General features: G+C 37.3%; 1 protein-coding gene across 4 annotated transcripts in view; it reads right to left on the minus strand.

The window, feature by feature from the left end:
• The window catches only part of dlc1 (DLC1 Rho GTPase activating protein), a 132,065-nt gene that overhangs the window by 14,615 nt on the left and 103,402 nt on the right, over positions 1-14,048 (minus strand). For 3 of the 4 annotated variants that reach the window (XM_065254489.2, XM_065254490.2, XM_065254491.2), the window contains 2 exons: positions 2,342-2,413; positions 106-187 (listed from right to left, as the gene is read on the minus strand). In XM_065254489.2, coding sequence (XP_065110561.1) covers positions 106-187; positions 2,342-2,413 — 154 coding nt within the window. Of the gene's footprint in view, positions 1-105; positions 188-2,341; positions 2,414-8,738; positions 9,051-14,048 lie in introns of those variants that run through there. The other variant, XM_065254492.2, reaches the window with a different exon arrangement.

Below are 14,048 nucleotides of genomic sequence, written 5' to 3' on the forward strand. Positions count from 1 at the left end.
TCCCTCTGATGATCCTCAAAGGCAAAATGTATAACTCAATAATAATTTTTATCAATTGATACGACTTCTGCGTGTGCGTGTCTTGTGCGTTCACGTGCATCTCACCTGCACAAAGCTTCTATGGCATCTTGATCCAGAAAGTCATGATCTCGGGTCACAGAGGAAATGTCAATAGGGAACTGACCATCTAAAAAGCAACAAAAGACAAGCTTTTATTACAAATTAATTCAACTTCATGTTTGAGAACCAATAAAAATGCTGTGGGAGTGGGAGCAGGTGAAATAAATGCCTGCCGTCTATCATACATGCATGCAAACCTCATCTCCTCTAGTGTTGAAAAGTTAGAGGAAGTACATCTTAGCCAACCAAATAAACACAGCTGCAACATGGCAAACCTTACCAGTGGGAGGTGTGTGTGTGTAGGAAAGGGGGTGTTGCAATCACAATAGGCAGTTGGCAACCCTCAGAGAGCCCAGGCCGTCTTTATTAACTCAGTCTTTAATAACTAAACACACTTAAGCCTAATGTATACTTCTGCGTCGATTGTAAAGCATACCCTACGTATAAACGCGAACCCTACGCCGTAGCCTAACGCGCAGCTCTACAAAAATGTAAATAAGTTGCATGTCCTCATATGCATTTCCCGCATGCAATGGTAAAAAACAAAGTTGGGGTGTGATATTTAACAACTGAAGCTGCAACAAAGGCGCCCACAAGTACACAACCTATTTGTTTTTTTTTTAGCTTTTGCCTTGATACTGTGGGTTACACCACTAACATGCACGTCGACACTGCCTACTAGCAATCTGGATGTTCAACGCGAACAACAACGCAGAAGTATAAATAATTTGACGCAAAACCTAGTTGGTCCTACGCAAAAACATAAATCAACTTTTATTAATTTACAGTTTTTTGGGTGCCTCTACACCTTTTCAAGGCCAAATGACTTTGTAAGTTGTCTACGTGAGTCTGTGAGAGTAAGTAAGAGATAACAGAAGATTATGTTATTGCTTCCGTCGTACTGTACTCACTGTCTTTTATCTAAAGTGGGGCAATCATGACAGTTTGGTAATACAATTCACATTCCTGTAATGGACAACACACCTCAATGGGCAGGTGGTGTAACTAAAGCAGGTGGTATAATACAGTTGCGATATAGTGATATCTATAATTCGCCCTGGTGAAATGTACTGTTTATATGTCACAAGTCCAAGTGTTTTTTCTTTCTAATATAAACCGAACAATGATGCCCCTTTACCAACCTACACATCAACACACTTTAAGAATGTACTTCAAGTGCTGGTTAACAGAGGGTTTTTGGGTGGGGATGGGTGATTCTCACTAAACAATTGAAACACCACGGCACTAATGATTTTAGATATAAAATGTGTAATATAGTAATATTAAAAAGCATCAGAATTAACACAATACTGTGTTCTACCTTGCACAATGTGTGATTTCAACATAAGAATTTATAATTTGTCAATTTTATCTCATTTTCTGCTGAAATTCTCATTACCGCAATGTGTCCGGCTGTGTTTGAACATGCGTTATGTTTTAATTTAATCAAATTAACACAAAAATATTTAGAAAAAAAATAAATGGATGTTTTTCTAGACTACTTTAGATGACAGAAAAAAAATATTTACTAAATATTCATGTATAATAATAATGAAGAAAAATTAGGAAAATGATGTGTCCATGCCTGATGTTCTCATCCACCGCAACACTTTTTGAGAACAGTTTAAGCACACATACAGAATTTTAATAAAGTTTGATTTTGAGTGACCAAGCACATGGACCAGTTACTTCAAGATGGCTACCAGGTAAGATCATTTTTTACAGTTAATTTGAAATATTGTCTTGTCAGAATGCTTACACGACATTTTGATTATCATTACCGCAACAGATGCTTATAAATGTTAATTTAATTAATAGAAGATAATACTTTGATTTTAAATGCATGTGCAGAATCTCCAAATTATGTTCTTTCAGGTTTGTCATGTCATTTTGAAAATATGTCAGTGTTGATGTTTTCTGACTGTTGCGGTAATGAGATTTTTTAGGACTAATTTTTTAAATTATGTTACAAAAAGTGTTAAATGATAAGTAAAAGTGTTTAAATTAATGTTCCCATTTACTCCAGACTTTGTTTTTCAATGTCTGGTGGGAAAAAAGGTAAATTTAAGAAATTTTTACATTTTCATGCTTGACATTTTTAAAACCAAGTTTTCGTGAGAATCACCCGGGTAATGAACTGGGAGCAAGTGGGGGGTATAAATTGTGCTAGAAAGTCCAATGTTTTTTTGGTCAGGCACTGGTGACGGCAAAATTGTCCTACCTTCATACAGCTGGGCATACTGTGGAAAACCTGCAGCTCTCAGCCATGTACACGCCTCAGTTGCTTCAATTTCTGCAAGACATAAAAAGAGAGAGCTTGTTTACCTTTGGAAACATGTGTAACAGGAATGAAGCAGTACTCCATTTTTTCAGTCAGACTTTTTGATCTGTCACTAAAGTGCAAAGTTTGGGACAACAGTGCTAAGTGACCATCCACAGTGTCCTGAGATGTTGTTGGAGAAACCAGATCCCTCTCCATTAGCTGTAAACGACCCTTTAGACACCACATACCAAATGGCGAACACCAATCGAGGCATTTTGGCTCTTTCTGGAGACCGGTTTCACACAGTAAAGTGTCAGGATTAGAAGTTAAACTGTGATTTTTTTCACCAGAGAGACGCTTCTCAGACGTATAAGACAAGCTGTCCAAGTACTTTGCTTAAAAATGTTCATGTGAAACCAAACTGAGTCGGTTTTCTTAAACAGGCAGTTTTGAAAGAACAGTCCAAGAAAGTTAATACATCAACCCAGAGTTTACTGGACTATGGAATGGTGAATGAACAGATAAGGATCGTCTTGCAAACTCAAAGATTGTTGTACTAAACTCAAGCAGGCATGACACAGGAACTAGCGCGTTACTGTGATCTCAATCTCTCCTGATAACTGCTGTGCCCCTGAGCAAGGCACTCAATCTCAAGTTGCTCCAGGGGGACTAATGCCCAGTTACTTTCAGATAAAAAGTGTCTAAAATGTCCATTCCTGGGATTAGTGCTAAAGTGCCACACAAAGCCACTGCTAGCACCATCTACAGGTCAAACAGAGCCTAGACAATTAAATCTCACAATAGCAGGGCCCTCTCGCTTGTCTACATCTAATTGTCCGCATTCCCAGCTCCTAAAAACCTAATTATTGTAATTGCAATGATAGCGGTGATGTCGTGCACAATTGAAAGACCACCATAGATTGGTTCACTGTCTTTTTGAAAAAAATAGAGGCCCTCTAGTAAATTAGGACGTGAATAAGGAGGGGCCGCGGAAAGGAGAGGCGCGAAATACGTGCGTTATTAGACACTGCTGATTTTGCCCAGAGGAAAGGACGCAGAGTCTGCCTCAACTGGCGGGGATACGTGACTCCCCACTCGAATGAGCGTGAGAGTGACGGCACGCTTGGCAACAACAAAGGCACGCGATAAGGGAGGTCCTTTGTCAGTGGAGATGGAAGAGTAATTGAGGGAGAGGGAGTTTTTCAAAACATGCTTTGACAGCAAGAATGGCAATGCGAAAGCAGGAGAACAAATATGACTTGATCGTGTGCACGCAGTACTCTCTCGAACCGAGGTGGATTCCTGCAAAAAAGAGAACTATGCCCGAAAGCACTTTTTTGGAGTTCATGAACTTTAAAGAATGTGCTACACTTAAAATAATGACACACTTTTTCTGAATGGTCTGTAATGAGCGCCGTGGCTTCCTGCGTGACTGTGGGAGTTTATGTGTGTGCGTTTGCAGTGGCTAGTCACCAAGCTGCTAGAGGACAGACTGCATTTAAATGTAAATGATAAATACACACATAAACACACAGAGGCTCCACGGCAGTGTCTGGCAGACTGGCTTTTCATTCATCGGAAAGGTGTCCCCCCACCTGGTAACAAAGGGCTGCTATCATACAGGTGCCTATCAAGCTCAAGGCTGTCTGAGTAGACAATTCAATCTCAATATTATTCAGCAAAAAAATATGTAGGCACAAAGGCAGATACATTGTATCTCTAAGGAGTTGGTCTGTCATGTCTAAACATAAGTTTTGGCAATATATTGCCCAATAATTCGTATCGGATGATAAAAGCTATTTTTAACACAGAAAACAGCCGATAGGCATGACGGATATATCCTTTCATTTAAAGGGACACTCCACTTTTTTGGAAAATATGCTCATTTTTTAGCTCCCCCAGAGTTAAACATTTGATTTTTTACAGTTTTGGAATCCATTCAGCTGATCTCCAGGCCTGGCGGTACACCTTTTAGCATAGCTTAGCATAATCCATTGAATCTGATTAGACCATTAGCATCTAGCAGCTAAAAAATAACCAAAGAGTTTTGATATTTTTCCTATTTAAAACTTGACTCTTCTGTAGTTACATCGTGTACTGAGACCGACGGAAAATTAAAAGCCACATGAGCCTAGAAAATCGCAAATTTACATTTTCCGCCGGTCTTAGTACACGATGTAACTACAGAAGAGTCAACTTTTAAATAGGAAAAATATCCAAACTCTTTGGTTATTTTTTTAGCACAATGCTAATGGTCTAATCAGATTTAATGGATTATGCAAAGATATGCTAAAAGTGGTACCGCCATACCCGAAGATCAGCTGAATGGATTCCAAAACGGTAAAAATCAAATGTTTAACTATGGGAGCTGGAAAATGAACATATTTTCAAAATAAAGTGGAGTGTCCCTTTTAAAGAGAATAAAATGCAACTCTGTGTAAAGAAACAACATCATCACTAGTTTAATGTTCAATATAAATCATCATTAAATGAACGATTAACATTCAGAAAATGTAATCTTCAGAATATAGTTAATCCCAGTTAATATAACCACCAAACTATCAGTATCGGCCGATATCAGTCTGAATAATCGTCTATCGGTGGAAAAACCGGGTGCATCTGAAATTTTAATAGTTTGTGCTGGTCAAGAAGATAGACCACCTTGGCTATATTGTTCAGCAGTAAAATATGTCTTTCTGTTCAAGCTGGTTGACCAAGGAAGTCCTGATGGTGACACTAGATAACAGCCCTGGTTGGGACACCAGCATTCCATTCTGCTGACATCACAGCAATAAACCAACACACTTACAAATTTTGTCTTTATGAAGATAATTGTTTTGTACACTCTCTATCTCACAAACACACACCACTAAATATCACGCCGATGAGCACAAGCTGTTGACACACTCTTTGCCGCTGTCAACAGCAAGTCATCAAGCATCACAGCAGTACACACACATTCATGCTAAATGTTCGATTTTGGTCCGAGTTTGTGTCTGTGTTCGCACGTTGCATCCTGTGTTCTCCCCACAAGTCTGTGCTGATCCCCGAACCAGGTGGTGACCTCACTTCCCCTGCCTTTCCGAGGCCGGCGGGAAGTCAATAAGACCGGCTCATTCCACGGTTGCTATGGCCACTTAGGGGGACACACCTCCTTTTGTTCAAGGCCAGATAATGGAGGCCTTCAGTGCCAACACAAACACAGAGAATGCCTTACATCCTGTAACACGCATATAGAATGCTAAAGGTCCGACCTCACAGAAAATGAGAGGTTCACCGCCCCGACCCAAAGTAAACAGATTTTGATTTTTGTGATTGCACAGTACACGCACTTGCATTTAAAGGAAGTTACACAAACTGGAGTAACATTGTTTTTTAAGCCAGACTGAGTCAGTATTACTTCATGGAGCTTTTTCCTCTGACGTTAATTATACTCCCTAGGTCCAAAAATATCCCAAAAGGCCTACATATGACATCATTTCACATTCAGTGTTTCCAATGTGTGACTTATTACGCAAGGCAAGGGTCTGAAAAAAAGAAAGTGATTATGGAAAGACTGCTCCAACGACTTTCACTCTTTAAACAAGTGGTTAACCATTATAGGTTTTTTTTCGCATTCTTTGCCGATAGCAGTAAGCAGAAAGCAGAGTAATGGCTTTTATAAGGGGAATATAGCAACAACAAATGAGATGTAAATAAAAATGGTAATTTATTTTATTTAATATTCATTAAGTTTAAAAAAGTTTTGTTAATTGACAGATTTTGAAATGGGGGAATACGAATTAAGTTAATTGTCAAGGTGGACATGTTTATCAGATTATGCTTTGCCAAATACTTCCATGTCATCTTTCATGAAGGATACTTTGTGTAAGACAACACAAAAAGACTAAGATTAAATCCACTATGAACAGCATTGCCAATTTCCACATGTTTCCTCTTTAATTTATGTAAAAAACATGTTTTTTAATCAAAACGATTAGATATAGTGTTTAAAAAACAACCAACATCCATCACCATCTCACGTCCTATCTCTGTCTCCATCAGCCTTAATCTACAATCCATCTGCTTCATTTCTTGGTGCCAGTCACCCAGTGGATGCATGACCTATGACCCTGCCACACTGACCTGAGCCAAGCACACAGGATGTCTGGGGAGCATCCGTCAAAATGAAATTCATATGCATATGCCATAAGCATACAGTATCACCCAAATAAATGAAATATTTGGTAATTGAACGGGATATCCAAAAAATGAGGACACGGACATGACAGAGGTACAGACGACAGCCTCCAGAGCCATAGAAAGACAAACAATCATAATCTCTTGGGAGACCTTCCTATAAACTCAGCCAAAGTTGAATCCCATTTTTTAACACTTCTAAAATAACCCTCGCTCCTCCCTTTCTTCTTCCTCTTCTCCTCTCTCCCCTCCTCTTCCTCTTTTCCTGTAACAGGAAATTCTCACAATCACTGGCCGACGGCTCCTCAGCATGGAAGGGAGGAGGTGGAAGCCAGTGTATATGAATGCATGTGCTTGAAGGAGTTTGTGTCTCTCTGATCTGCCTACGCAGGATAACAAAATTTCAAAAGTCCGCAAATTAGGAAATAATTAAGAAAAGTGACTTGGAAGTGCATGTGTAGGCTTTCTAAACCTGCTGTGGTTATTTTAGCTAAAGAGAACTTGTTTCAACTGGACAGTACACAAACATCTGGGACATCAATATCAACTGACAAGAATTTTATCTGCAATTCATGTGACACGGTATCTTATTTTGCAAAACCACATCCAAGACACTGAAGTCTCTATGTTGTGTCTTTCACACATACGCTTTAAATCAACAGATCGGGCAATTTTCTAAGGATAAAGCATTGCATATTTTGGCATGGCTATCTACAGACATATGGAGGGGGGCTTGATAATCCACACACACAAACAACATAGAAGGATAATAGGGTCACTCCATAGCTCACAACAGTCACCAAACACCACAATGCCAACCCCTCACATATTTTGTCCAGATGGACCCATTAATGTTTGTCTCAGACTTTCTGACAGATTTAAACATTAGCTATCATTGACCTGGAGCCAGCTTGGCCAGGTCTGATGACTGGCCACTTTGTGTAACGCAAGACTGATCTCAGGTCAGATGATTAGATACGGTCCCTGATATGCATTCCCTCTATAGTCAAAAGATAATTTGAAGGGGTAAAGAGGTTGAAAAGTGAGACCCTCTGATTTTATCACAGTAAGACTCATATGCATCAAATGATCTTAAAGAAACAGCAACTTAATTAACATCACTTATAAATAGAAAATTTTAATAGAATGGTGTCCATACATTTATTTATACAAAAAAATCTCCATATGGTGCAATGTGTTTGAGTATGTGAATGTGAGCATTGCAAGGCTCCTTATGAGAGTCCATCACTCTCACTAAACCATGACCTTAGACTATCAGGTGATGCATGTATATCAACTTCAAAAGGATGTGTTTTAAGCATTACATTCTTTCCTTTGACTCCTAACTGACCTGCTTACTACCTTATCACCTGAAGCTAACATGACCCTAAGTTTATCGACCTCTGCTTAAATAGAAAAAGGGGAAAAGTCAGACAGGCAGCCTCTTGCAACAATACACAGATGCAAGAAAATTGGACGTCTGAACTACTTAGCATTGCCAAAAGTCTTTGGAGATAGCTAAGTTTACGACTGGTTTAATGACAAAGCACAGATAAAAACAACAACTGTTAAACTCTATTTAGCAACTGAGTGAAATTGTTTTTTAACTCCAAAAGGTGAAATATGCACAAATGCGCTCTCTGTCTAAAAATGAGGTTCAAATTGGGTTCTCCGCGCTTTCTTCAGCAATGCCAGAGATAACAGCAAAACCTCCCCCAATTTTCAGCATTTGGACATATATATGAGAGAACACAGACCTCGACTGACGAAAGACACAATTCTTATCTCGGAAATATGTGAAATCTGCGTAAAACCCGGTGGGTACGCGTTGAGATTCGTAAAACGAGATGAGAGATTACTTATCTGACAGCCTGAGGCGCCGGTGGCCGCGCGTGAACGTATCTCTCGCGCCACCCGAATAGTAAATTCTAAACTTTACAAGGAACGATGGACATGAAATCTAAGAATAATTAAAAATGAACATTTTATTAAAAAATTATAATAAGTTAATATAAACATCTCACTTCATATTAACGTGAAAACATAGGATGGATAATGCAATCATTTCTTACAAACAACCCTATTTACAACTCTTGAAAAAAAATCAATGCGGGACAATGCTGTTTACCGCACAATAAATAACTAAAAAATAATGAAAATTGAAAAATGCACTTACGAGTAATGATCATGTTTAGTATTTGTGGTAACGCAGAGTCGCGATAGTCCAGCTGCGCTATGCCTCACGAGCCGTCTTGGTTTATTCCAACATTACATCCCAACACGAATCAAATTCGCAAATATGTCAATAAAACAACGAGTACCTCCAAAATAAAGTTTAAGGCAGGTCCAAAGACCAAAGGGCAAAATATAAATCCATGACCGATTTCCTTTCCTGTCTGCTTTGGGCAAAAATCTCGCTCCTCAGTAGAGAACTGTGTTTGATGCGCGTACACTGGCTGCCTCTTGTGTGAATGTGAATGAACAGACTGATTCAATGTTCAGGATTGGGAGGCTGAAGGCTCCACCTCCCCCCCGCGGCAGACTCAGGTGGGCTTTCGCTGCTCTAGACTGGGAGGTGGAGCTCCTGCAATAAACACTACCTGGGGCTACAGAATGTCACGTAAAACATTCATTCACAATTCACAAGCAGCCTACTGTCATTCTGAATGAAATTAAACATAACCAAGTACAAAATTCTCCACTGTTTAACTATAGTAACAATAAAAGTTAAAGTCAATGACATTTGTGGAAAAACTACGGTGATAGGCCTACTAAACAAAGTAAATCCTACTTAAACAAATGTAAATCAATCCGCTATAAAAAACATGGTAACTACTTTTACTAGAATAAAACCACGGTTTAATATAAGGTAATACCAATATATTGTCTTTAAATTGTGTTTAAGTATGATTTTCCTCTTATTTCTTGTTTTTACCTTTTGTTTCTAATATTTGTGCAAATTGTAATGCAATGCGCGATGTATTAATGCAATGTAATTATGCAAAATTGTAGAAAATTAATAAACATTTAAATTGGAAATAGTTATATTGAAATATACACGCAACAGTGAGTTTTGATTTATGTAAGTAATTTTATCCGAAATAGACAACATTCTTGTTAATCTTAATGTAAAATACCTCGGTTTGCCAGTTGCCACAACGCGCAATACGCGCGCGCCCATAAGTTTTAAGTTTGATAAAAGTGTTTGATATGTCTGTCTGCTGTCTCCAAAAGCAACTCAAATTAGGCTACTACGTATTGTTTCTGGTCATGCAGTTCAGACGTTTTTCTAGCCATCGTAGTCCGAAAAGTAAGAGTGGTTTTCTCGAATATATTGCTCATTTGCCTGTGAGACACTGTGCGCGCCTTAACTACTTTAAACTGTAATTAAAACGGCGCGCCGTTAACATATCATTAGAGGTCTTCATTAAGTAGACGGGCCGTTTGAAAGCCGCTATTGTGGGACATGATGTTGTGAAAAGGGGAAGACAATGAGACCGTTCTGCTATGGTAATTTCAACAAGCCCAATCGACAGGCGTCCCTGATCCTCGACGTCTTCCACACGAACGCACTGGCGCGCAAATTCACAGGCGCGCGCACGAGCGCAACAGTGGCTTTTTACGCAGGGCCGGACTTTCTATTGTGTGAAGGGTTCTTATTGAGATCAAACAAGCTTATGGTCCCCTCTGAAGCTTCCTGCTTTAGAAGTCAAAAGAAAGTCACATTCACTTCCTTTCAACATTTCAATCAAAATTCTACCTAAATGAGGACCACAAGGAAATATTCATGTAAGCCAGAGGTCAAAGAGTTCTCTGTACTGTACTTTTTAAATAGCACGGAAACAATGCATTACGCAACGATAAATAAATTAAACAATTGTATGCTACACTTTTTTCAGATGACCTTACAATTTTGCATTGGTTTAGTTATCATCTTAATGTTTAAAGCAAAGAAAGAGATCAATATCTTGGTATTCTAAGCATGCAATTTGCATACTGCGTACTATAACATGCAGAAATAGTAGTACTAGTAGCAGCAAGATATTCAGTAGAGCTGGATTCACACTGTACGTTTGTAAAAGAACATAAAAAATCGTACAGTGCACAGCTGGCTTAAGTCTATAATTTGTCCTGTCTGTGAAATAGCAGTGTGACTCATAAAGAAAAAAGCACATGGTATGACTGGGAACTGCCTTTACATGTGGAATCTTCATCTCAACCTTTATTTCTCACTATCCAAAAATCCAGCAACTCAGCATGGCTCATATGTGGTAAAGTCTTGCTATGGTAACCTCAGGATGATGTCTGTTTAAGAAAGATGACTTTCTGCATGAAAGACAGATGAGTAATAATGGTGAAGTCCTGTTGAATGAGCGGTTGTTTCCATCTCAAGACAATGTGTCAAAGAATGAGTGAGAGAAATCTATGAGATGTTGAAAAAATATTAAAGTCAAGGTTTTTTCTTCAAATGGGTCTTTATTCGATGTCAGCAATACCTGCTTTTATCTTCTCCCTAACACATTCCATCCAATATGCGCATGCTATTGTTTACTTTCTGTAGCATTATTATATTATTTTTAGCTTAAGCATACTCATTATAGAGATTATAACAACTCTATACTTTTTTTAAACTATCTTTAATTAATAAAAAGTACATTTTGTCTGTTAAATCTGTAGTCTTACAAACATTAGTTAACCACACCAGACAGCATTGTCACAGCCCATCAACATTGTGAATATGTATATGTTCTAAGCATGTGCATACAGGACTAGTTTGCAAAAAACCTAGCATGCTATGATTGATGATCAGTCTTCATTTATGGAGAGCTGGAATAAACACTAAGCTTTCGAAAGTGTGAAAGAATTAACGCTATATGATTTAGCCTTGGTTACTAGAAATCACTAAATTATACAGAATGATTCCTGTAAAAAATAGTTTGCATTGAACATTTACAGATTTGACAGATGCTTTTAATCCAAAAACACTTATAGTGCAGTAAAACTATATATGGGTAACTGATTACATGTAATCTGGATTACGTAATCAAATTCCAAAAATCAAGTACATTTACATTACATTTTAAAATACTCAGAGGACATTAACTACTTCATTGTTACAGATTATTCTAAATAGATTAAGTTACATATTACTTTCTTATTTTGTCTACTTTTTAAAATGTTTTAATTTTTTATAATCTTATAAAAGCTTTTATAAGACAACTCATCCACAAGGGTGGACCTGACGTGTTTTGTGTGTGTATTCTATTAATCTTCACATACTGTATATACAGTATAGTAAAGGTCAAAGGATTTAGAGTAATAAATATACAAAGATTTTAATATTCTTCAGTGTTTACATCAGATTTTATATGGGAGAGTCATTGAGTCAATCCCATCACTGATGTTTTCTAACAAAATATGCATCCAACACGGTGTTACTGTGGTGAAATCTGACTTTAATCTTACATGAATAATAGTATTATAGTAGATATAATATTTATTTATGTTTTACATGCAATGTATCGTCATTTCTTTTATTATATTTGTCTTTGTACTGTCAAAATAGTACAATACTATCCTACTTAAATATATGTGAGATCATAGGTCAAATGTGATCTAAATGTAATCAAATAGTACTCAGATTACATTACACAAAATGTGTTATCCAAGAGATTAAGTTACTGACTACAAATTTTGTAATGTAGTTTGAAATCAGTTATTGATTACAGTTTCCAAGTAATCTATATCTATATATCTATATCTATATCTATCTATCTTTCTATGACCCATGACCCTTGAATTTCTATGCAATGTTCTACCAACTGAGCAGGAGCGGTAACACATAGTAAATTTTTGTTTTGGTTAAGAGATGTGTGTGTGTGCATTTGCCAAGACAATGCCTAACTTAAAATGTCATTCATGGCTTGAGCAAAAAATTCCGACTGGTAAAAGTGTGGTGCAGAGAAAAGGACAGGGCCTGAACTGAAATTATATTTGTGGACATTATATTTAGCAGGTTGCCATTGCAAATTAAAGGAGCATATGAGAGACGCCACCCTAAAGTTACTGGAACCTGTGCACTTCTACTCCCACAATGCTTTGCCTTTCATAGCAATAGAATGACCATTGAGAAAGAATAATTTGTATTTAAGTAAGAATAGTTTTTTATGTTCTTTGAGTTTGATGCATTTATTGCTATATTAGTTAGGTAAGAATTGTCTGTTTTACTGTCGTTCTCCTATTTTTGTGATAGATTGGAGTAAATCAGCTATTGAATGTGTTTTGTGTGTGAGTGTGTGCTTCACAACAGGCCTCTAAATCACAAAGTAAGACAAAGGGAGAGCTCCAGAAGAACAGAACTGCTATTATCTTCTATTTAAAAACCAGTGCAGGGTGAAAACGATCATAAATAGAACTGAGCAGGTGTGAGTGTGTGTATTTCTACACAACACACCGCATATTTAAGCTGTTTAGGTAAGCTGGTGTTTTTGTTTGCGATTGTGCATGCAGAACAAACGGGGACCTTCAGTGGATTGGGACTTATTTCATCAGCCCACATAAGCTGTACGTGTATGTGCCGGCGTTGATATCCAGAGGATAAAAACAGGAAAACTGCACAAATACTCACTGGGGCCTTTTGCCCTGTCCTTACTGACCCATCTCACTCGCTTCCACATACACATTTGACAACTACAAACACACACACATACATCCTGATTCAAAAACAAAGGTCTTTGTGCTATCATATTAAGGTATTCAGTGTACAATCACTTGTTGAAGGTTAATCCCACAAGACCTGACAAGAATATATCCGAACCCACAGAGACCCTAATGAAAAACATACATATTTAATGTGACAGCGATTTCATATGTGTATGATGGGAATCGTAAAAAAAACATACGACTTTTTAAAAAGCATAAATTAAAATCTTAAGGGGAGGTTTACCGGACAGGGATTAGACTAGTCCTAGACTAAAATAAATGTAAGAGCTGTCCATACTAAAAACAACTTGCACTGACATATCTTAAAATACATCAGAGCCGTTTGTTTTGCCTCAACATGCACACAAGTAATGTTTTTAGTAAGGCATGTTTGTTAAAACTAGTTATATTTTTTTAATTAAACTAAAGCCTAGTCTTGGTTTAAGATCATCCCTGTCCGGGAAACCACCCTATAGGCTTTGTTTTATTTAAATGAAAAAAATATATATATATATTATAATATAATATATATGTGACCCTGGACCACAAATGTTAGTTATGTCTACTAAAATCATTCATGCAGTTTTAACACAAATAATGTTTAAATTTTCTTATAAATTTAAGTGGATTAAACATGAAAAATAACGTTGAATTTACTCAAAAATGTGTTCATTTAGATTTACTACTCAAATTACTTAATATTTTTACTCAATGCTTGTTAAAAAAAACAAGTATTTGATTTTTTTAAATATAGTTTACTTATTTAATTTAATGAAATCTCATA

This window comes from Paramisgurnus dabryanus, chromosome 4, assembly GCF_030506205.2.
Source record: "Paramisgurnus dabryanus chromosome 4, PD_genome_1.1, whole genome shotgun sequence".
Lineage (NCBI taxonomy): Eukaryota > Metazoa > Chordata > Actinopteri > Cypriniformes > Cobitidae > Paramisgurnus > Paramisgurnus dabryanus.